The sequence below is a fragment of the Microcaecilia unicolor genome, chromosome 3 (genome assembly GCF_901765095.1).
Source record: "Microcaecilia unicolor chromosome 3, aMicUni1.1, whole genome shotgun sequence".
NCBI classification, from domain to species: domain Eukaryota; kingdom Metazoa; phylum Chordata; class Amphibia; order Gymnophiona; family Siphonopidae; genus Microcaecilia; species Microcaecilia unicolor.
In genome coordinates, this window is record NC_044033.1 from 259,751,819 (window position 1) to 259,773,960 (window position 22,142).

Sequence of the window (22,142 nt, forward strand, 5' to 3'; positions counted from 1 at the left end):
GGGTAATCTCAGCTGGCTCTTTCACCACCTCAAACAATCTAATCTTCCTTGCTGTTCCTCCTGCAACAGACCTAAGTCCAGCAGCTGCTTCATGTGGGAGCAATTCTTCCAGTTCCTTCCCCTCTTCCATATCCTCCTGGGTGGGGGAGGGCAGATCCAGGCCTCTTCAGGGGTCTGACTGCTTCAAGAACGCTGCCAACATCCAGAGATGCTGCTGCACCTTGGGCTCCAATCACCCCCAGTGGAGTTGGTAAACTGCTTGCCAGGGGTTGAGGCGGAACTCAAGCGGACTGAATATTTCATCTTTAAGCAACACCGGCTCTCCCTGCACCATCAAAGCAGCAAGAAAGCCTGAGGAATTGCAGCATAACACAACTTTAAAGTCTGCACTGGAATGGGGGCATCAGGTAAGGCTTCCCTTGTTCTCCCCTTTCTCTTAGGCATCTCCAATGAAACATTCAAGGCAATAGTCAGAGCAAGTCACTTTACTTCATCCAGAGTTATTTCTTGAGGTTTTTGAATTGTTGACAGCTTCAGTGACACCATTAACTTCTCCACTAGGTCAGAAATCAATCCACTCATAGGAGCCAACTTTTCAAAATTATTGTGGGTGCTAAACCCAATGAAAATAACCCCTCCATGGACACATACAAGGGATTTTCTCAATATTGTGGGTGCTCAAGCACCCACAGCACCCACAGAGTGGGCTCCAGTGAATCCACTTGTTGCAGAGCTCAATTTTTACTGGACACACCAGATTTAGCAGCAAGATCTCATTTCCTCCAAATTAGGGAATCCAAGCTACTTACACCCAGTGCCCCACTTAGCAGCTCCTCTGAGGCCCCTTCTCGACTAGTGTAAGGGAAGAGGCTTCTCTGTGTTGCTCCAGTGTAAAGATGACATTCAAGGCCTGAGGAGACTCCAGAAAGCCCTTATTCAATGAGTCTCCCAGCAGCTCAACAAATTGAACTCTGCTGCACATAACTATCAATCATGCCGACAACCACGTCTGAAGAGACATTACCCTGGCTTTCATGGCTTAAGAGAAGGGGAAAAAAAAGAACAAGGAGAATGTGGAGCTCAAAGCACTAGCAGATGCATGTTAGCCATTTTGTGCCATCCCATCTCCTTATTAAATCTGAACTTGTGCACACATTGCTTCTTAGTCAAGTCCATGAACATGCACATGGCCTCCCCATCTCCTCTGTTGCCTCTGTTTCCTATAGGCCAATACTCAAAGGAACATCTCACTTTCATGCATGCTTCTGTGCCCACGCCATGGTACCCAGTACACACCGGCAGTAGCACCGGATGGTCAACAGCAACTATGACATAAGACCACACACATACCCAGTCAGACAGATCCATAGTAACGTAGTAGATGATGGGAGATAAAGACCTGTACAGTCCATTTAGTCTGCCCAACACGATAAAACTCTTAGTATTTTATTTATTTGTTTTTATTTATTTATTGCATTTGTATCCCACATTATCCCACCTCTTTGCAGGCTCAATGTGGCTTACAATACATCATGGGTACTGGAAATAGAAGTATAAAGATAAAACTCATAGCACAGGGTTACGAAGACAAAGGCAGATACGCATCCACAGTAAATAATATTAGGTAGAGAGACACACAGACACACACTTGCACAGAGGGTTGGGATAAAGAGGGCGCTGAGGAGGTGGGGAGGGAGTTCAGGTGTTGAGAAGGAAGATAGATGGTGTTAGAGGTACAAGGAGGTTGGTAGGGGAATATTGGGTTCTGCAGGACAAGGTGAGAGCAAAAGGGTCTCGTTAGAAGACAGGTAGGTCTAAGCATGCACCAAAACGCCAATCAACAGCACAATGCACCAACTAACACTCCAGGTCACAAAAAACAAGTCTCTATAAATAGCAGATGTACAATTGGGCATGGGATATTAATGTTATCCTCTTGCGCACCATTTATAGAATAGAAACTGCACTCAGATGATGAATACATCCTGTGCCCACCCACTCTCCATCCATTCATGTCCCCTTTCATGGCTTGTAAATGTATATCCAAAAACTAGAGCTAAAGAGCAAAAAATATAGAAACTATGTATAAAAAACACTCTCCCTACTATGTTATAGACAAAGGACTTCAACCTTATAATCAATTAATTCAATTTAAACAAAGGAAACCTCAAGAGTCTAGGGTGCCTACAGAGATGGGCTACCCCTTAACAGGCTTACAGGTTTCAGAATAATCTCCGAAAACAACCACAGTGTAAAAAACTCCCTACCGGAGAAAAAACACTGTAACAACAAAAAAAAAAATGGAGGACCTATTCTATTCAATAATGAAGTCCAAAGTCAATAACATTTCACTTACAAAAACTGGAATAATTCTAATGACTGGTAGATATGATTTGCCAGCTCCTCTCGAGGCAGTATCAAAACAGGGGATCCCTCTGTCAGGGAAATGATGTGTGATTACAGCCCAAGTTCTTGATTTGAAGTCAGCGCTTTCCTTGGTTGGATGAAAGAAGTTAATCTCCTATTCAGTGGAAGAAGATAAGTGACTGTATTTTTTATACACTTTGGCGTTGCACACACTTTTTATTGTCATTGAATTATTCCAGTTAATTGGCAGAACTATCATTTTTAGAACATAGAATAAAATATTTAAATCATGAATAGCATAATTTAAATATGTTTTTTTAAATGTTTTCCCTCCTTTTACTGCTGCAATGGAAACAGCAGCAGGATTCTTCTTTCAGAGAGTAGAGAGGTATGGTAGCCGTTTTAGTCCACTTTTAAAGGTAATCAAACAAAATAAAACATGGAAAAGAAATACGATGATACCTTCTTTATTGGGCATAACTTAATACAATTCTTGATTAGCTTTCGAAGGTTGCCCTTCTTTGTCAGATCGGAAAGTTATGTCCAATAAAAAAAGGTATCATCTTATTTTCTTTTCCATGTTTTATTTTGTTTGATTACCTTCTTTCAGAGAAAATCAGTTGGAATGCCTCGATGCATTTCTTTCAAGTACAATGATATGGAAAGTTATTATTCAGAATAGTATGTAAAAATATCATTGGCAGTATATGTACTGTTTTTATTTCTTTAATCAAATTTCTTCAATGTTCTAGGAAGATACATCCAGTTTTGCCTAGCCTTGCTACTCTCATGGAGTATGATGGACACCATCGGCAACGCAATTTGATTTTGAAACAAACTTTCCAACAGACAGTGGAAGAAGAGGATGAAGAGGTAATAATCATATTTTTCTTGATTAGATTTAATCTGAAGAAGGTTATAGAAGTCAAACTGTATAGTACGTTAAAATTCTTATTCCTTCCTAAAGACAGCTTTCAACATTATAAACCTTTTTTTCCAAGGTATTCACTTCTTATTTCCATTAATCAGCAAACTATTTGTCTACAAATGAAAACAATCACAGTAACATTTTGACTTAAGACTATACAAACAGTACATAAAATTAGTGCAAAAATAAACATCTCGTCAACAAAAAGCCTAAGAAAAAAAAGTAAGTCTTAAGCAGTTTCCTGAACTGAAGGTAACTCTTGGAGGCTGACATTCAGACCACAGGAGTTAGCTGGGCTAACTCTCGTGGTCGGTGCTAAAACTGGATATTCAGTGTCGGACCGTTTCTGGTGCTGGTCATTGCAGTGGCGTAGCTAGGGTAGTTGACACTACTACTACTACTACTACTACTATTTAGCATTTCTATAGCTCTACAAGGCGTACGCAGCGCTGGCCACTCAAAGTCAAACCGGCCAAAGATAGACTGCCTTGCACATGGCCAAATATGGCCGCTAAAATTAAGTGGCGATGCATCAAAAATCAGCGGATAGCTGTTTATACCGCCTGATGTAACGCAATATTCAGCGGGCCATGGCCAGCCATGTCTTGCTGAATATCAGTGGATAGCTGGCTCTCAGGCTTATTTTCGAAAGTGATCGCCGGCGATCTTCCGACATAAATCGGGAGATCGCCGGCAATCCCTCAAAAGTGGCGAAATCGGTATAATCGAAAGCGGCGTTTTTGACACCATCGCCACTTTCCCGTCGCCACGCCGGTGAAAGTTCAAAGGGGCGTGTCGGTGGCGTAGTGAACGCGGGACATGGGCGGGCGTGAGCATGGCTACCAGATGGCCAGCTTTCGAGGATAATGGGAAAAAAAAGCAGCGTTCATCAGTATTTCGCCGGCTTTGCTTGGTCCTTGTATTTTCACGACCAAGCCTCAAAAAGATGCCCCAACTGACCAGATGACCACCGGAGGGTATGGGGATGACCTCCCCATAGTCCCCCAGTGGTCACCAACCCCCTCCCACACTAAAAAAATATAAATAAAAGCCTTTTTTTACCAGCCTGTATGCCAGCCTGAAATGTCATACCCACTCCCTGACAGCAGTATGCAAGTCCCTGGAACAGTTTTTAATGGGTGCAGTGCACTTCAGGCAGGCAGACCCAGGTTCATCCCCACCCTACCTGTTACACTTGTGGTGCTAAGTGCTGAGCCCTCCAACCCCCTCCCAAAACCCACTGTACCCACATGTAGGTCCCTACCTGTTACACTTGTGGTGCTAAGTGTTGAGCCCTCCAACCCCCTCCCAAAACCCACTGTACCCACATGTACTGTAGGTGCTCCCCTTCGCCCATAAGGGCTATGGTAATGGTGTAGAGTTGTGGGGAGTGGGTTTGGGGGGGATTTGGGGTGGCTCAGCACCCAAGGGAAGGGAGCTATGCAACTGGGAGCTATTTGTGTATTTTTTGAATATTTTTAGAAGTGCCCCCTAGGGTGCCCGGTTGGTGTCCTGGCATGTCAGGGGGACCAGTACACTACAAATGCTGGCTCCTCCTATGACCAAATGCCTTGGATTTCGCCGGGTTTGAGATGGCTGGCATGTTTTTCCATTATCGCTGAAAAACAAAAGCGGCGAACTCAAACCCGGCGAACTCTGGCATTTGGCCAGGCTAAACTGTATTATCGAAAAAAAGATGGCTGGCCATCTTTTTCGAAAATACGGTTCCGGCCAGCTGTTGTGCCACCGCCAAAATAGATCGCCGGCGACCTATTTCGCCGGCGACGTTCGATTATGCCCCTCTATGGGACATTTAACTGGCCAGGTTCCGACACTGGCCAGTTATCATTAAACTGTTTTATTGACGAGTATCACAATACAGATTAACTTAGAATATTCATATAGCATTGCTTGATATACAAAACAGCATTCTTACAACATATTCAACATCGCCAAACACTTTTCTTCCCCATTTTTCTGCCTTTGAGTATCTGATCTTTCTCAGTTTATCAGGAAGACCAATTTGTTTGTAAGAAGGAACATTTAACAGCATTTTATCAGAAGATCTTAGCGGCGGAGGTGGACAATAAATTCTAAAAGCAGTAGCGAAGGGAATAGGAACCTCCTCGTTTACAGCTCTATAAATCAAACTCAATATCTTAAATTGTATTCTCCATTTTACAGGTAACCAGTGAAGTTTTTGCAATAACATAGAGATTTATTCAAACCTAGACACCCCAGAGACAAGTTGATTCGCAGCATTTTGGGCCATCTGAAAAGGTCTCAACAAATATAAAGGCAGGCCCAAAAACAATGAGTTACAATAATCAAATAAAGGAGTCACTAATGACTGTAATACTGTTGTAAAATTCATACTGGAAAGCAAATCCTTCAACCTACGTAACATTTTTTCTCTGAGGACAAGCACACCATTAATTCTCGCAAGTGGGTAACGCGGTCCCGTATTGCCTGGTCTAAAGCTTATGACAAGCTTAACAGAGCTTTGTTGAGTGTGAGACACACTCCACCGCACATGTGTGAGTGCCTTACTGCCCACCGTGAGAGTGCAGTTACTACAGTTTTTCTACTGTGCTGAGGAAAAGCTGCTTCTGTGGTTTCTCTCTTCACTCCTGGTCTGGAAGAGCTTTTTTTTGTGCCTTCTGTGGCTTTCTCGCTGGTTTTTTGTGCTTCCTGTTCTCAGGCCTAGGTTCCCCTCTTTCTGCACTCTTTTAGTTCCTTTTTGCTCAGTTTTAGGTTTTCTTTCGTTTGTGTCTTAGGATGCGTTAAGGCCTTGACTTCGGCTGGGTCCTTCCAATGCCTTTTTGCTTTTGCTTTGCCCCCTTTTTTATTTAGGCACCATCTCATCTTTTGATTTGGCTGCGGAAGTTTTTTCGTCCATGTCCACTAAAGTTCCCAGTGACTTTAAGCACTGTACCCTGTGCAATCTGACCATCTCTGGTAAAGACACCCATTCTTGGTGTCTTCAGTGTTTAGGGCCCAACCATACTGTGCTGTGTCCTTTGTCGTTGGATGAAGAAGAGGACTCAGGTGTCCAGAGAGGCTCACCATGAAAAGATTTTTGGAGCCAGGTTTGAGTCCTCAACGTCAGTATGGGCATCAAGGTTGGTGGTGTTGGCATTAACATCAAAGACTGCATTGGCATTGGGAGCATCGGTCCACATCGCTGCTTCGAGAACCATGGACACTGGGAGCAGTAGTACGTCAAGTGGGTTTCCACCTGTCTTGATGCCAACTGCCGGGCAGGGCCCCCTGGGACCAGCCAGTGTAGGACCTGACCCTGAGGCAAAGTGAGGATTCGACATTTCCTTGTTGGCACCAGGGAGTTTCGATGCCAAGCTCCGGGCAAAGGCCAAGAAGCATTGGCATTGGTCATCTTCGATGCATGGTGCCAGGAGCTCCGGAGCATTGAGGGATTTGGCACCCGAGAAGCATCGGTGCCGGTAGGATTTCTCCCCCTCTATTCAGGAGGTACCGATGCATCTGTCCTGTAGCAGCCATGACCCGATTCCTGTCTCGGCCCCATCAGTTCTGCAGCCTGTCTCCGAGCTGGCACCCCAGTCATTCCTGGTGTCTGCCCTTGATGAGCATATCTGAACTTTGCTCCCTGAGCTGCTGGATGGCCTTCTGCAACAGTGTGCATTGGTATTGCAGGTGCTTGCACCTACCCATTACAGCCCCGCTTGGCCCTCAACATCGGTGAAGTAAGATTCGTCGGAGTCGAGGCAGGAGCCAGTTGCTTGATGCCTCTCTCGAGGACATGGCTCCTCTACATTGAGGCAGGCTTGGTCTCAGCCCTCCCATGAGAAGTTTCTGTCTGACACCGAATAGGAACGTGCATGAAAGTCAGAGGAGGATCCAAGGTACTTTTTAAAGGATGAGTCCTGTGGCATCCCCTCTGAGCCCTCCCCTCTGCTTAAAAGAAGAACGTCTCCTCCGGAGAGCCTTTCGTTCTCCTCTTTTGTAAAGGAAATGGCTGAGGCTATTCTGTTTTGTTTGGAGGTGGAGGATGAGCCCAGGGCTAAGATGCTCAAGGTCCTGGACTATGAGTCTCCTCCTAGAGAGGCTGTGACTGTCCCTCTCCATGAGGTACTCAAGGAAGTCCTCGATAGGAATTGGGATTCTCCTCTGTTGTTCCCAGTCCTGCCCAAAAAGATCAGCATGATGTATCGGATCCACAGCACACCTGGTTTTGATAGGCCCCAGTTGCCTCACAATTCCATGGTGGTGGAATCCGCTCTCAAAAGAGCCAGGAGTTCTAGTGACTATGCTGACCTTGGACTCTTTTGGGAGGAAGGTGTTCCAAGCTTCAGTCCTCGTGTCCTGTATACAATCTTACCAACTCTTTATGAGTGTGTACCTGCAGGACTCGGTGTGCAAGCTGTTGGATTTTCAGACTCTCTCCCACCAGAGCAGGCTGAGTCAGTACACCAGTTGGCCAAACTGCAGAAGGTGTGTCATAAGTTCTTGGCCAGGGGTGCCTATGACACCTTTGACTTGTCTTTTGGCAAGTCGAGGAGAGGTGCCTATTACTCCCAGAGGTGTAAGTATGCAACCTCCTCTCGCCAGCCTGCTGAACCCCAGCAAGCTTGTTCTCATCAACAGCATCTAAGGCCCCTGCTGCTCCCTAGTCAAAGCAAGGGATGAGCTTTTGACTGGCTCCAGCAGAGCTTAGCCACTGTCAAAGTGTCCATGTCAGACGACCTACTGGTTAGAGGGAGGCTGAAGTTTTTCTACGAAAGTTGGCCCCTTATAACCTCCAACTGGTGGGTTCTCCAAATACTTCACCTCCGATACGCCCTATATTGGCTTCGAAAACCTCCAAATTGCCCTCCAGGAGCTCATTACTTCACTTCTCAGCATGAGCAAGTACTTTCAAAGGAACTCTCCATCCTTCTGAAGGCCCATTTGGTCGAGCCCATTCCAACAGGGGAAGAAGGGCAGGGATTCTATTCCAGGTACCTCCTTGTGCGAAAGAAGACAGTGGGGCTGCATCCCATCCTAGACCTAAGGGCCCTGAACAAATTCCTGGTCAAGAAAAAGTTCAGGATGGTTTCCTTGGGCACCCTTATTCCCATGATTCAGCAAAATGATTGACTATGCTCTCTGGACTTGAATGACGCATAGAGTATAAGGGAAAGTGTCTGTTTGTCTTAAATGACACATATACACACATCCCTAGGAACACATCACCTCCAGTACCCCGTGTTGCCTTTTGGCCTTGTGTTAGCTCCCAGGGTCTTTACCAAATACCTAGCAGTAGTCACAGCGTCGCTATGCTGGGAGTACATGTGTCCCCTTACCTCAATGATTGGCTGGTCAAGAGCATGTTGGAGGACGGTTTTCGGGAGTCCATGCGGAGGACTATTTGGGTGCTAAAACTACTAGGGTTCATTTTAAACTACCCCAAGTCCCATCTTCACCCTGCTCAGCAATTGGAATTCATTGGAGCCCTGCTCGATCTGCAGAAGATTTGAGCCTTTCTCCTGCAACCAAGAGTGAACATTCTAGTCGCTCTGGCTTCTCAGGTTCAAGCGTCTCAGCAGGTCACAGTTCGGCAGATGTTGAGGCTTAGGCCAAGTGAGATCAGCCGAATGGACCCTAGCCTCCCAGTGGTGCCAAGCTACGGGAGATCTAGAAGATGTCATCCAAATGACTCCAGAGCTTGTTCATTTGTTGTTATGGTAGATCATTCTATCCAATTTGACTCTGAGACTCCCATTCCAAATTCCTTAGCCTCAAAGGGTTCTGACAATGGATGCATCTCTCCTAGGGAGGGGAGTTTATGTAGAGGGGCTTCATACTCAAGGAGCCTGGTCTTTCCAGGAAACAGGTCTTCAGATCAACCTTCTGGAACTCCAGGCGATCTGTAACACTCTTTCAGAAATCGACAGTATCACTAAATTGTGCTCATTCAAACAGACAACCAGGTTGCAATGTATTACACCAATAAGCAGGGGATGGCAAAGGATCAAGCCCTCTGTGTCAGGAGGCCGTCCGGATGTGGTGTTGGTCTCGCCGATTCAGCATGTTCCTTCGGGCCACTTATCTGATGGTCAAAAACAACAGTCTGGCCGACAGGCTGAGCAAGGTTATACAAATGCACGAGTGGTATCTCAGCATGGCCGGCGATGTCTCAAAAGCGGCGAAATTGGTATAATCGAAAGCTGCTTTTTTGACACCATCGCCACTTTCCTGTCACCAAGCCGGCGAAAGTTCAAGGGGGCATGTCAGCGGTGTAGCGAAGGCGGGACATGGGCGGGCATGGGCGTGGCTACCAGATGGCCGGCTTTCGCGGATAATGGAAAAAAAAAGCGGCGTTAAGCAGTATTTTGCCGGGTTTACTTGGTCCTTTTATTTTCATGACCAAGCCTAAAAAAGGGGCCCCAACTCACCAGATGACCACCGGAGGGAATGGGGGATGACCTCCCCATACTCCCCCAGTGGTCACCAACCCTCTCTCACACTATAAAAATAAAAACCTTTTTTGCCAGCCTGTATGCCAGCCTCAAATGTCATACCCAGCTCCCTGACAGCAGTGTGCAAGTCCCTGGAGCAGTTTTTAATGGGTGCAGTGCACTTCAGACAGGCAGACCCAGGAGTAGCCTAGTGGTTAGTACAGTGGACTTTGATCCTGGGGAACTGTGTTCGATTCCCACTGCAGCTCCTTGTGACTCTGGGCAAGTCACTTAACCCTCCATTGCCCCTGGTACAAAATAAGTACCTGAATATATGTAAATCGCTTTGAATGTAGTTGCAAAAACCTCAGAAAGGCGGTATATCAAGTCCCATTTCCCCTTCCCTTCCCCCTACCTGTTACACTTGTGGTGCTAAGTGTTGAGCCCTCCAACCCCCCCCAAACCCACTGTACCCACATGTAGGTGCCCCCCTTCACCCATAAGGGCTATGGTAATGGTGTAGAGTTGTGGGGAGTGGATTTGGGGGGCTCAGCATCCAAGGTAAGGGAGCTATGCACCTGGGAGCTATTTGTATATATTTTTTTTAATTTTTAGAAGTGCCTCCTAGGGTGCCCGGTTGGTGTCCTGGCATGTGAGGGGGACCAGTGCACTACAAATACTGGCTCCTCCCATGAGCAAATGCCTTGGATCTAGCCGGGGTTGAGATGGCTGCTTTTAGTTTCCATTATCACTGAAAAACAAAACTGGCCATCTCAAACCCGGCAAACTCTGGCATTTGGCCAGGCCAAACCGTATTATCGAAAGAAAAGATGGCCAGCCATCTTTTTCGATAATACGGTTTGGCCAGCTGTTTGCGGCGCCGCAAATATAGATCACTGGCAATCTATTTTGCCGGCGCCGTTCGATTATTCCCCTCTTTGCCACTCAACTGAATCACAAAGTCCCTCAGTTCTGTTCCAGTCTTCAGGATCACGACAGACTGGCATTGAATGCCTTTCTTCTCTGTTGGGGGACAGGAATTCATATCTTTTGTAGGCATATCCTCCCATTCCTCTTGTAGGTAAGATTTTGCTGAAACTCAAGCAAAACCTTGGGACCATTATCTTGATCGCACCTTACTGGCCACTGCAGATTTGGCTCCCTCTTTATCTGAAGTTATCCTCCAAAGAACTGTGAAGATTGGATTGTTTTCTGACCCTCATCATACGGAACGAGGGATCTCTACTGCATCCCAACCTTCAGTCTCTAGCCCTCACAGCCTGGATGTTGAGAGCCTAGAATTTGCTTCTTTAGGTCTGTCAGAGGGTGTCTCCTGGGTCTTGCTGACTTCCAGGAAAAATTCCATTGAGCGGTGTTATTCTTTCAAATGGAGGAGGTTTGCTGTCTGGTGTGAGACCCTAGATCCTGTTTCCTGCCCTACACAGGCAAAAGGACATAAGTACGTAAGTATTTGCCTTACTGGGATAGACCGAAAGTCCATCAAGCCCAGCATCTTGTTTCCAACAGTGGCCAATCCAGTTCACAAGTACCCGACAAGATCCCAAAACAGTATAATACATTTTAAGCTGCTTATCCTAGAATTAAGCAGTGGATTTTTCCCAAGTAATTTAAATAATGGCTTATGGACTTGTCTTTTAGGAAGATATCCAAATCTTTTTTTAAACCCAGCTAAGTTAATTGCTTTTACTACATTCTCTGGCAGCGAATTCCAGAGTTTAATTATACGTTGAGTGAGGAAATATTTTCTACGATTCGTTTTAAATTTACTACTTTGTAGCTTCATTGCTTGTCCCCTAGTCCTAGTATTTTTGGAAAGAGTGAAGCTATTCACGTCTAGCTGTTCCATTCCACTCATTATTTTATAGACCTCTATCATATCTCCCCTCAGCCGTCTCTTCTCCAACCTGAAGAGCCCTAGCTGCTTTAGCCTTTCCTCATAGGGAAGTCATCCAATCCCCTTTATCACTGTTGTTTTCAGTGAGCCTGGATGCTAGGGATTCCCCACTTGTGAGAATTAATGGTCTTCTTGTCCTTGGAGAAAGGAAATATACTTACCTGTAGCAGGTATTCTCCAAGGATTGCAGGCCTTTTATTCTCATAAACCCTCCCACCTCCCCTTGGAGTTGTAATCGCGCTTTCTCCGAGGACAAGCAGGCTGCTTGTTCTCACGACTGGGTGACGTCCGCGGCAGCCCCCACCAACCGGAAAAAGCTTCGCGGGCGGTCCGCACGCGGGGCACGCCCACCGTGCATGCGCGGCCGTCTTCCCGCTCGTGCGTGACCGTTCCCGCCAGTCTTTTCTTTTCCGCGCCTGAGGAGAGTCGTGCCGTCGCCGCTCTCCCTTCGCAGCCCCGGAAAGACCGTCGCGTTTACGCGATTTTGTTTAGTTTTTGTTTAGTTTTATTCGGTTGCCGCGTGCCCCAGTTTTCTTTCTTCAAAAAAAAAAAAAAGAGCACGCGCTCCTTTTTTCCCTCGTTTCTAGCGAGGGTGTCGCGTTGCGGCCTTGTGGCCGCGCGATCGATTTATTTTTTCGAGGTGTGATTTCCGCCACCATCAACGACTTTAACTTCGCCGACGCGATTTTTCCGTCGATGTCCTCGAAGGTCCCGAGTGGATTTAAGAAGTGTGGTCGGTGCGGCCGGCCGATCTCGCAGACCGACACCCACGCTTGGTGCCTCCAGTGCCTCGGGCCGGAGCACAATATCAAGTCGTGTTCTCTGTGTCTCGGTCTCCGGAAACGGACTCAGGTTGCGAGGCAAGTTCTGCGGGACCACCTTTTTGGAACTTGCGCCGGCCCCTCGACGTCGACTTCGACGGCATCGGTATCGACGCCCGGTCCTTCGGTACCGGTATCGATGCCCGAAAAATCGGCATCGATGGCATCGACCCCAGGAGAACAGGTCCCGTCGGCCCGCCGGTCCTCCGGTGAGGGTAGAGGTGAGAGACCGCGTGGGCAGTCGGCCCCGGTCACTCCTTCAGCCCGTGGCCCTCGGGACCGAACCCTGTCTGACCCGGTTCCTCGGGACCGAGGGGGATCGACCTCCTCCTCCTCCATACCACCCGGCACCGGTGACGGGCACCGTAAGAAGGCTAAGAAGCACCGTCACCGGTCGCCCTCGACACATCCGGCTCTCGGTACCGGAGAGGAGTCGACGCCGAAGCGTCCGCGTCGAGAGGAGAGGTCCCCCTCGGTGGTGGAGGTACCGCCATGTCAGGGTCCCAGCACGTCGGTGCAGTCTCCTGGACCCGAGCAGCTTCCGGCACCGATGCCTCTACCGGCCCCCACGTCTTTCCCGACAGCGGGCCTGGACGAGTGCCTCCGAGCCATCCTTCCGGGGATCCTGGAAGGGCTGATGCGCCAGGCTGTGCCAGCGCCGGGGGTGCTTGCGCCCTCGGCGCCGATGACTGTGGTGCCGGCGAGCTCTAGCCCGGTGCCGAGGCTGTCGACGCCGCCGCCGCTTGCGGCGCCGGTCTCGACCGCCACGCAGGTGGAGTCCCCGTCGACGTCGATGGAGGGAGCTTCGTCCCCGCCGGCGCGGGAGTCCACCGCTCGACGACATCGAGGCCCCGGCGCCTCGACGTCGAGCCGGGCCCAGTTCAGGACTCAGCTACATGAGCTTATGTCCGATACCGAGGAAGAGGCCTCGTGGGGGGAAGAGGAGGACCCCAGATATTTCTCCTCAGAGGAGTCTGCGGGTCTTCCCTCGGACCCCACGCCTTCACCCGAGAGGAAGCTCTCACCTCCTCTCTCTTTTGCCTCCTTTGTGCGGGATATGTCTATTTGCATTCCCTTTCCCGTGATCTCTGTGGATGAGCCGAGGGCTGAGATGCTCGAGGTCCTCGACTATCCATCACCACCTAGAGAGTCCACCACGGTACCGCTGCACAATGTCCTCAAGGAGACACTGCTTCGGAACTGGATGCGACCATTATCTAATCCCACCATCCCCAAGAAAGCAGAGTCCCAGTACAGGATCCACTCGGACCCAGAGTTAATGCGGCCACAATTGCCCCATGACTCGGCGGTCGTGGATTCTGCTCTCAAGAGGGCACGGAGTTCGAGGGATACCGCCTCGGCGCCCCCGGGGCGGGAGTCTTGCACTCTGGACTCGTTTGGGAGGAAGGCCTACCAATCCTCCATGCTCGTGACCCGCATCCAGTCATACCAGCTCTATACGAGCATCCACATGCGGAACAATGTGAAGCAACTGGCGGACCTGGTCGACAAGCTCCCGCCGGAGCAGTCCAGGCCTTATCAGGAGGTGGTCAGGCAGCTGAAGGCGTGCAGAAAGTTCCTGTCCAGGGGTATCTATGACACCTGTGACGTGGCATCTCGTGCTGCGGCCCAAGGTATAGTGATGCGCAGGCTCTCATGGCTGCGTGCCTCTGACCTGGACAACCGCACCTAGCAGAGACTGGCCGACGTCCCTTGCCGGGGGGATAACATTTTTGGTGAGAAGGTCGAGCAGCTGGTGGACCAACTGCATCAGCGGGAAACCGCCCTCGACAAGCTCTCCCACCGGGCGCCTTCAGCATCCACCTCAGCAGGAGGACGTTTTTCCCGGGCCCGGCAGGCTGCGCCCTATTCCTTTGCAAGGCGTAGGTACACCCAGCCGGCCCGAAGGCCTCGCCAGGCACAGGGACAGCCCCAGCGCGCTCGTTCTCGTCAACAGCGTGCGCCTAAGCAGCCCCCTGCGCCTCCACAGCAAAAGCCGGGGACGGGCTTTTGACTGGATCCACGGGAACATAGCCGCCCTCAAAGTGTCTGTACCGGACGATCTGCCGGTCGGAGGGAGGTTAAAATTTTTTCACCTAAAGTGGCCTCTCATAACCTCCGACCAGTGGGTTCTCCAAATAGTGCGGTGCGGATACGCCCTGAATTTGGCCTCCCTGCCACCAAATTGTCCTCCGGGAGCTCAATCCTTCAGCTCCCATCACAAGCAGGTACTTGCAGAGGAACTCTCCGCCCTTCTCAGCGCCAATGCGGTCGAGCCCGTACCACCCGGGCAGGAAGGGCAGGGATTCTATTCCAGGTACTTCCTTGTGGAAAAGAAAACAGGGGGGATGCGTCCCATCCTAGACCTGAGAGGCCTGAACAAATTCCTGGTCAAAGAAAAGTTCAGGATGCTTTCCTTGGGCACCCTTCTGCCAATGATTCAGAAAAACGATTGGCTATGTTCCCTGGATTTAAAGGATGCATACACTCACATCCCGATACTGCCAGCTCACAGACAGTATCTCATTATCCGCCTGGGTGCACGGCACTTTCAGTATTGTGTGCTGCCCTTTGGGCTCGCCTCTGCCCCACGAGTGTTTACAAAGTGCCTCGTGGTGGTGGCGGCGTATCTACGCAAGCTGGGAGTGCACGTGTTCCCATATCTCGACGATTGGCTGGTCAAGAACACCTCGGAGGCAGGAGCCCTCCGGTCCATGCAGTGCACTACTCAACTCCTGGAGCTGCTGGGGTTTGTGATAAATTACCCAAAGTCCCATCTCCAGCCAACCCAGTCTCTGGAATTCATAGGAGCTCTGCTGAATACCCAGACGGCTCAGGCCTTCCTTCCCGAAGCGAGGGCCACCAATCTCTTGTCCCTGGCTTCGCAGACCAGAGCGTCTCAGCAGGTCACAGCTCGGCAGATGTTGAGACTTCTGGGTCATATGGCCTCCACAGTCCATGTGACTCCCATGGCTCGTCTTCACATGAGATCTGCTCAATGGACCCTAGCTTCCCAGTGGGTTCAAGCCACCGGGAATCTAGAAGATGTCATCCGCCTCTCCACCAGTTGCCGCACTTCACTGCTCTGGTGGACCATCCGGACCAATTTGACCCTGGGACGTCCATTCCAAATTCCGCAGCCCACGAAAGTGCTGACGACGGATGCATCTCGCCTGGGGTGGGGAGCTCATGTCGATGGGCTTCACACCCAGGGTCTGTGGTCCCTCCAGGAAAAGGATCTGCAGATCAACCTCCTGGAGCTCCGAGCGATCTGGAACGCACTGAAGGCTTTCAGAGACCGGCTGTCCTACCAAATTATTCAAATTCGGACAGACAATCAGGTTGCAATGTATTACACCAACAAGCAGGGGGGCACCGGATCTCGCCCCTTGTGTCAGGAAGCCGTCGGCATGTGGCGGTGGGCTTGCCAGTTCGGCATGCTCCTCCAAGCCACATACCTGGCAGGTGTAAACAACAGTCTGGCCGACAGACTGAGCAGAGTCATGCAACCGCACGAGTGGTCGCTTCATTCCAGAGTGGTACGCAAGATCTTCCGAGAGTGGGGCACCCCCTCGGTGGACCTTTTTGCCTCTCAGTCGAACCACAAGCTGCCTCTGTTCTGTTCCAGACTACAGGCCCACGGCAGACTGGCGTCGGATGCCTTTCTCCTCCATTGGGGGACCGGCCTCCTGTATGCTTATCCTCCCATACCTTTGGTGGGGAAGACCTTACTGAAGCTCAAGCAAGACCACGGCACCATGATTCTGATAGCGCCCTTTTGGCCCCGTCAGATCTGGTTCCCTCTTCTTCTGGAGTTGTCCTCAGAAGAACCGTGGAGATTGGAGTGTTTTCCGACTCTCATTTCGCAGAACGACGGAGCGTTGCTGCACCCCAACCTTCAGTCTCTGGCTCTCACGGCCTGGATGTTGAGGGCGTAGACTTTGCTGCGTTGGGTCTGTCTGAGGGTGTCTCCCGTGTCTTGCTTGCCTCTAGGAAGGATTCCACTAAAAAGAGTTACTTTTTCAAGTGGAGGAGGTTTGTCGTTTGGTGTGAGAGCAAGGCCCTAGAACCTCGTTCTTGCCCTGCACAGAACCTGCTTGAATACCTTCTGCACTTATCGGAGTCTGGCCTCAAGACCAACTCAGTAAGGAATCACCTTAGTGCGATTAGTGCTTACCATTATCGTGTGGAAGGTAAAGCCATCTCTGGAGAGCCTTTAGTCGTTCGATTCATGAGAGGCTTGCTTTTGTCAAAGCCCCCTATCAAGCCTCCTGCAGTGTCATGGGATCTCAACATCGTCCTCACCCAGCTGATGAGACCTCCTTTTGAGCCACTGAATACCTGTCATCTGAAGTACTTGACCTGGAAGGTCATTTTCTTGGTGGCAGTTACTTCAGCTCGTAGGGTCAGTGAGCTTCAAGCCCTAGTAGCTCATGCTCCATATACCAAATTTCACCACAACAGAGTAGTGCTCCGCACCCACCCAAAGTTCCTGCCGAAGGTGGTGTCGGAGTTCCATCTTAACCAGTCAATTGTCTTGCCAACATTCTTCCCCAGGCCGCATACCCGCCCTGCTGAACGTCAGTTGCACACATTGGACTGCAAGAGAGCATTGGCCTTCTACTTGGAGCGGACACAGCCCCACAGACAGTCCGCCCAATTGTTTGTTTCTTTTGACCCTAACAGGCTAGGGGTCGCTGTCGGGAAACGCACCATCTCCAATTGGCTAGCAGATTGCATTTCCTTCACTTACGCCCAGGCTGGGCTGGCTCTTGAGGGTCATGTCACGGCTCATAGTGTCAGAGCCATGGCAGCGTCAGTGGCCCACTTGAAGTCAGCCACTATTGAAGAGATTTGCAAGGCTGCGACGTGGTCATCTGTCCACACATTCACATCACATTACTGCCTCCAGCAGGATACCCGACGCGACAGTCGGTTCGGGCAGTCGGTGCTGCAGAATCTGTTTGGGGTGTAAATCCAACTCCACCCTCCAGGACCCGAATTTATTCTGGTCAGGCTGCACTCTCAGTTAGTTGTTCTTCGTAGGTCAATTTCTGTTGACCTGGGTTCTTGTTTTGAGTGAGCCTGAGAGCTAGGGATACCCCAGTCATGAGAACAAGCAGCCTGCTTGTCCTCAGAGAAAGTGAATGATACATACCTGTAGCAGGTGTTCTCCGAGGACAGCAGGCTGATTGTTCTCACCTACCCTCCCTCCTCCCCTTTGGAGTTGCGTTTTCATGTTGTTTCTTGCTTGTCATTCAACTGGCGGGAACGGTCACGCATGAGCGGGAAGACGGCCACGCATGCGCGGTGGGCGTGCCCCGCGTGCGGACCTCCCGCGAAGCTTTTTCCGGTTGGTGGGGGCTGCCGCGGACGTCACCCAGTCGTGAGAACAATCAGCCTGCTGTCCTCAGAGAACACCTGCTACAGGTATGTATCATTCACTCTCGCAGAGGGTGGGAAGGCACTTGAGCATGTGCGTTGGAGCATGTCTTGTTCTCGACAAAGCTTTGTTAAGCATGTCATAAGCATGTCCAGACCGGGCAACATGGGATTGCGTTACCCACTTGTGAGAATATAAAGCCTGCTGTCCTCAGAGAATACCTGCTACAGTTAAGTAACATAGTAACATAGTAGATGACGGCAGAAAAAGACCTGCATGGTCCATCCAGTCTGCCCAACAAGATAAATTCATATGTGCTACTTTTTGTGTATACCTTATCTTGATTTGTATCTGTCATTTTCAGGGCACAGACCGTATAAGTCTGCCCAGCACTATCCCTGCCTCCCAACCACCGGCTCTGGGACAGACCGTATAAGTCTGCCCAGTAATATCCATTTACCACCACCCTCTGGCGTCTGTCCGTCAACCAGTTCCTAATCCAGTTCACCACTTCGGGTCCTATCTTCAGCCCGTCCAGTTTGTTCAAGAGCCTCCTGTGGGGAACTGTGTCAAAAGCCTTGCTGAAATCTAGGTAGATTATGTCTATATCACATCCCTGATTTAATTCTCTAGTCACCCAGTCAAAGAATTCAATGAGATTTGTTTGGCACGATTTCCCTTTGGTAAAACCATGTTGTCTCGGATCTTGCAACTTATTGGCTTCCAGGAAATTCACTATCCTTTCCTTCAGCATCGCTTCCATTACTTTTCCAATAATCGAAGTGAGGCTTACTGGCCTGTAGTTTCCAGCTTTTTCCCTATCACCACTTTTGTGAAGAGGGACCACATCCGCCGTTCTCCAATCCCACGGAACCTCTCCTGTTTCTAATGATTTATTAAACAAATCTTTTAAGAGTACCCGCCAGAACCTCTCTGAGCTCCTTTAATATCCTGGGGTGGATCCCGTCCGGTCCCACGGCTTTGTCCCCTTTAGCTTTTCAAGTTGTTTATACACACTCTATTCCATGAACGGTGCTATATCTACTCCATTTTCATTTGCACTTTTGCCAGTCCATCGCGGTCCTTCTCCAGGATTTTCTTCTGTGAATACAGAGCAAAAGTATCTATTTAGCAAATTTGCTTTTCTTCATCATTATCTACATAGCGGTTCGCAGCGTCTTTCAGTCTCACAATTCACTTATTTGTCTTCCTCCTTTCACTAATATACCTGAAGACATTTTTGTATCTTCACTTAACTTGAAAAAGATCTTTTTCACTGAAATGACAAGGTAGAGTCTGTTACAATACCTAGATACTTAATCTCATGCTGAATTGAACAATATCACCACCTGTTAAAATCAACAGGAAAATCCTCTGAAGAAGAGTAAGAAAGATCAACACTTGTGTTTTTGAGATATTCCGTTTCAATTTGTTAGCATTCATCCAAGTATTAATAATCTGCAGACAGAACAACAGAATCTATAATATTTTTTCAAATTAATCAGAGATAGGAAGAAGAAATTGAATATCATCAGCATACATAAGTACATAAGTATTACCATACTGGGAAAGACCAAAGGTCCATCAAGCCCAGCATCCTGTTTCCAACAGTGGCCAATCCAGATCACAAATACCTGGCAAGATCCCAAAAAAGTACAAAACATTTTATACTGCTTATCCCAGAAATAGTGGATTTCCCCCAAGTCCATTTAATAATGGTGTATGGACTTATGTGATAACCCCAATCCATCCAACAGCTTACAAAGAGAAAGCATATAGATGATAAAAAGCACTGGGGATAATGTTGACCCTTGAGGCACCCATGGGGAAATATCCTTCTCTATATCAACACAACAAAATTTATCACTAAGCAAGGAAGAGAACCAATTCAGAACCTTTCCTTGAATCCCCAAAGATTCCAAGCTCTGAATCAGTAGTCCATGATGAACTGTGTCAAAGGCTGATGAAATATCAAGAGTAACTAAAAGATAAAATTCTTCCCTATCAAAACCAGCTCTTAAGCTATTGCGTACTGAAATCATCAAAGTTTCTGTCAAATATTTTGGACGAAAGTCAAACTGACAATGGTCCAAAATCTTTTTCTGTTCTAAAAAATGATGTAACTGATAGAAATTCAGCTTTTCTACAATTTTGAGGGAGCTCAGAGAAGTCCTGGTGGGACCTCTTAAAGATTTATTTAATAGATCTTTAGAAAGGGGAGAGATTCCATGGGATTGACTACGGATGTGGTCCCTCTTCACAAAAGCGGAGGCAGGGAAGAAGTAGGAAACTACAGGCCGGTAAGTCACACGTCGGTGGTAGGAAAAATAATGGAGTCGCTGTACTTCTCTTTCTTATGGTGAGGTCACGCCAGCATCTCAATAACATAACATCAGTAGCAGTCACTTCCTCTTGTTCCATAAGCCAGTGCGACCTCAGTAGACTTGACCCCTTCACTATGACTGAATTTTACTATTTTATCTAGTCTATTTGCAGGCTTACTTGAGTTGTCTTCATCATCAGCATCATCTTTGATCTCACTCCCATTCACCATAGCAATCACATCACTGTCAGTTAGTTCTTCTTCCTCTTCTTTCTGCATCCATTCCTTTATGTTATTTTCACAAGCATTCTCCAAGCCCAGTATTTCTTGTAACAAAGGAAGGAGATCATCTTCCTCGGCTGCTTCGTGTTCAGTGTCATGTCCTTTTTCGTTTTCATCTTCAGAAATTAACTTTTTCCATGATTTTGCTAGGGTTTGTGCTTTGATTTCATCCCATGATTGAGTGATCCAATAAATAACAACTTTAATGTTTACTTTCTTTCATCCAGTGCACAAACAAGCATGGTTAGAAGCTTACGGCAATAGTTTTTCTTTAAAGTTTCTAGTACACCTGGGTCCATTGGCTGACACAGTGATGTGACATTAGGAGAAAGAAAAATCACTCTGTCAGCACTTCTCAGTTCATCCTCATCAGGATGAGATGGTGCATTATCCAGTAGAAGGATCGTTTTCCAAGGCAGGTTTAGCAATTTCAAAAACTGTTCTACTGATGGAACAAATTCCCTGACAAACTAAATGTCTGTGTCCATCCAGGCATTCCTCTGGTTCCTGTTGGAGACTGGAAGTGCAGCAGGAGCCAGCCCTTGGATTTTTGGACTTCCAATGAAAGTGAGTTGTAATTTATACATACCAGTTGCATTGCTAGAGGCTAGTATAGTCACTCTTCCGTTACTCTGTTTATAACCAGGAACTGATGCTTTGAGCTGGGATGCAAGAGTTCTTGCTGACAACATTTTAAAATTTAACCCAGTTTCATCGCAATTGTGTATCTGGTCCCTTGAATCTCCTCCTTTTTTTAATAACAAAATGAAATTTTGATTTGAATGTGATAAATTCACCAGAAATATTGAGCTGCCTTATTCTATATCTTTTTTTTTCCAGCAATCAAGCCACCTAACAGTAGCAGCAAAATCAGGGTCACCTGTATTGAATTCCTTTCAGAAAAACAGGGCTTTCTCTTGCAATATTGGCCCTGATACTGGCATGCCCTTTTCTCTTTGCTATGTGAAACATAAGAGCAAAGCTTCTCTCATCTTCTCCATTTCTCCAGCTTACTGCTTTGTCTTTTCCAGTCAATAACAGTTATTCGCTCCACTTCAAGTTTATTTGCAGTTTTTGGGTTGATTTCACCCTTGTCTATTCTTCTTATAGCTTCAAGTTTCTGCTCTATAGGCAAAACGTTTTTTCCTTTTTTGACTGACCATTTCAGAGAAAGTAGGGTCTCAGATCAAATGCCCTTTGCAGAGAAAGCAGGGTCCCAGGGTAAAAAAAACATTGCGTCTCTGCTCCAAAAATTGCTACTGTTTGTCTGAGTGTAATGCCAAAAAAGAGGGAGAGAAGCTGCACACATCATTATGTCACCATGGCCTTGCCGGATAAGCAAGACTGTACTATATGCTGTTGAATTGCCAATCTACAAATGATCAGTGAAACCAGTCATTTATTTTAGAGTTCCATTAGCTTCTTAACAAGGAGGAATAACTAGGAGGGACATTGCTATCCTTGTAGGTTCTCCTGAACTAACCTACAAAATTGTTACATTTTATAGCTTAAATGACAGATGATGTAATGTATCCATTCTATTAAGGAATAACAAAATACAAGATAGAGGTTAGAATACAGATGGCCAGTACCAGGACAGTAAATATATCACTTTGGTGCCTAAGAAAGGGTAAGAAAACATTCCTCAACAGTCAGCTTATGTTTTGGCTATATCTGCAGTGCCTAGACAATCTACGTTGACATTGA

At 47.9% G+C, this 22,142-nt stretch overlaps 1 protein-coding gene across 1 annotated transcript in view; it reads left to right on the top strand.

Moving 5' to 3' along the window:
• The window catches only part of ADGB (androglobin), a 738,031-nt gene that overhangs the window by 305,973 nt on the left and 409,916 nt on the right, over window positions 1–22,142 (top strand). Inside the window, exon 13 of the mRNA XM_030198035.1 lies at window positions 3,120–3,240. Coding sequence (XP_030053895.1) covers window positions 3,120–3,240 — 121 coding nt within the window. The remainder of the gene's footprint in view (window positions 1–3,119; window positions 3,241–22,142) is intronic.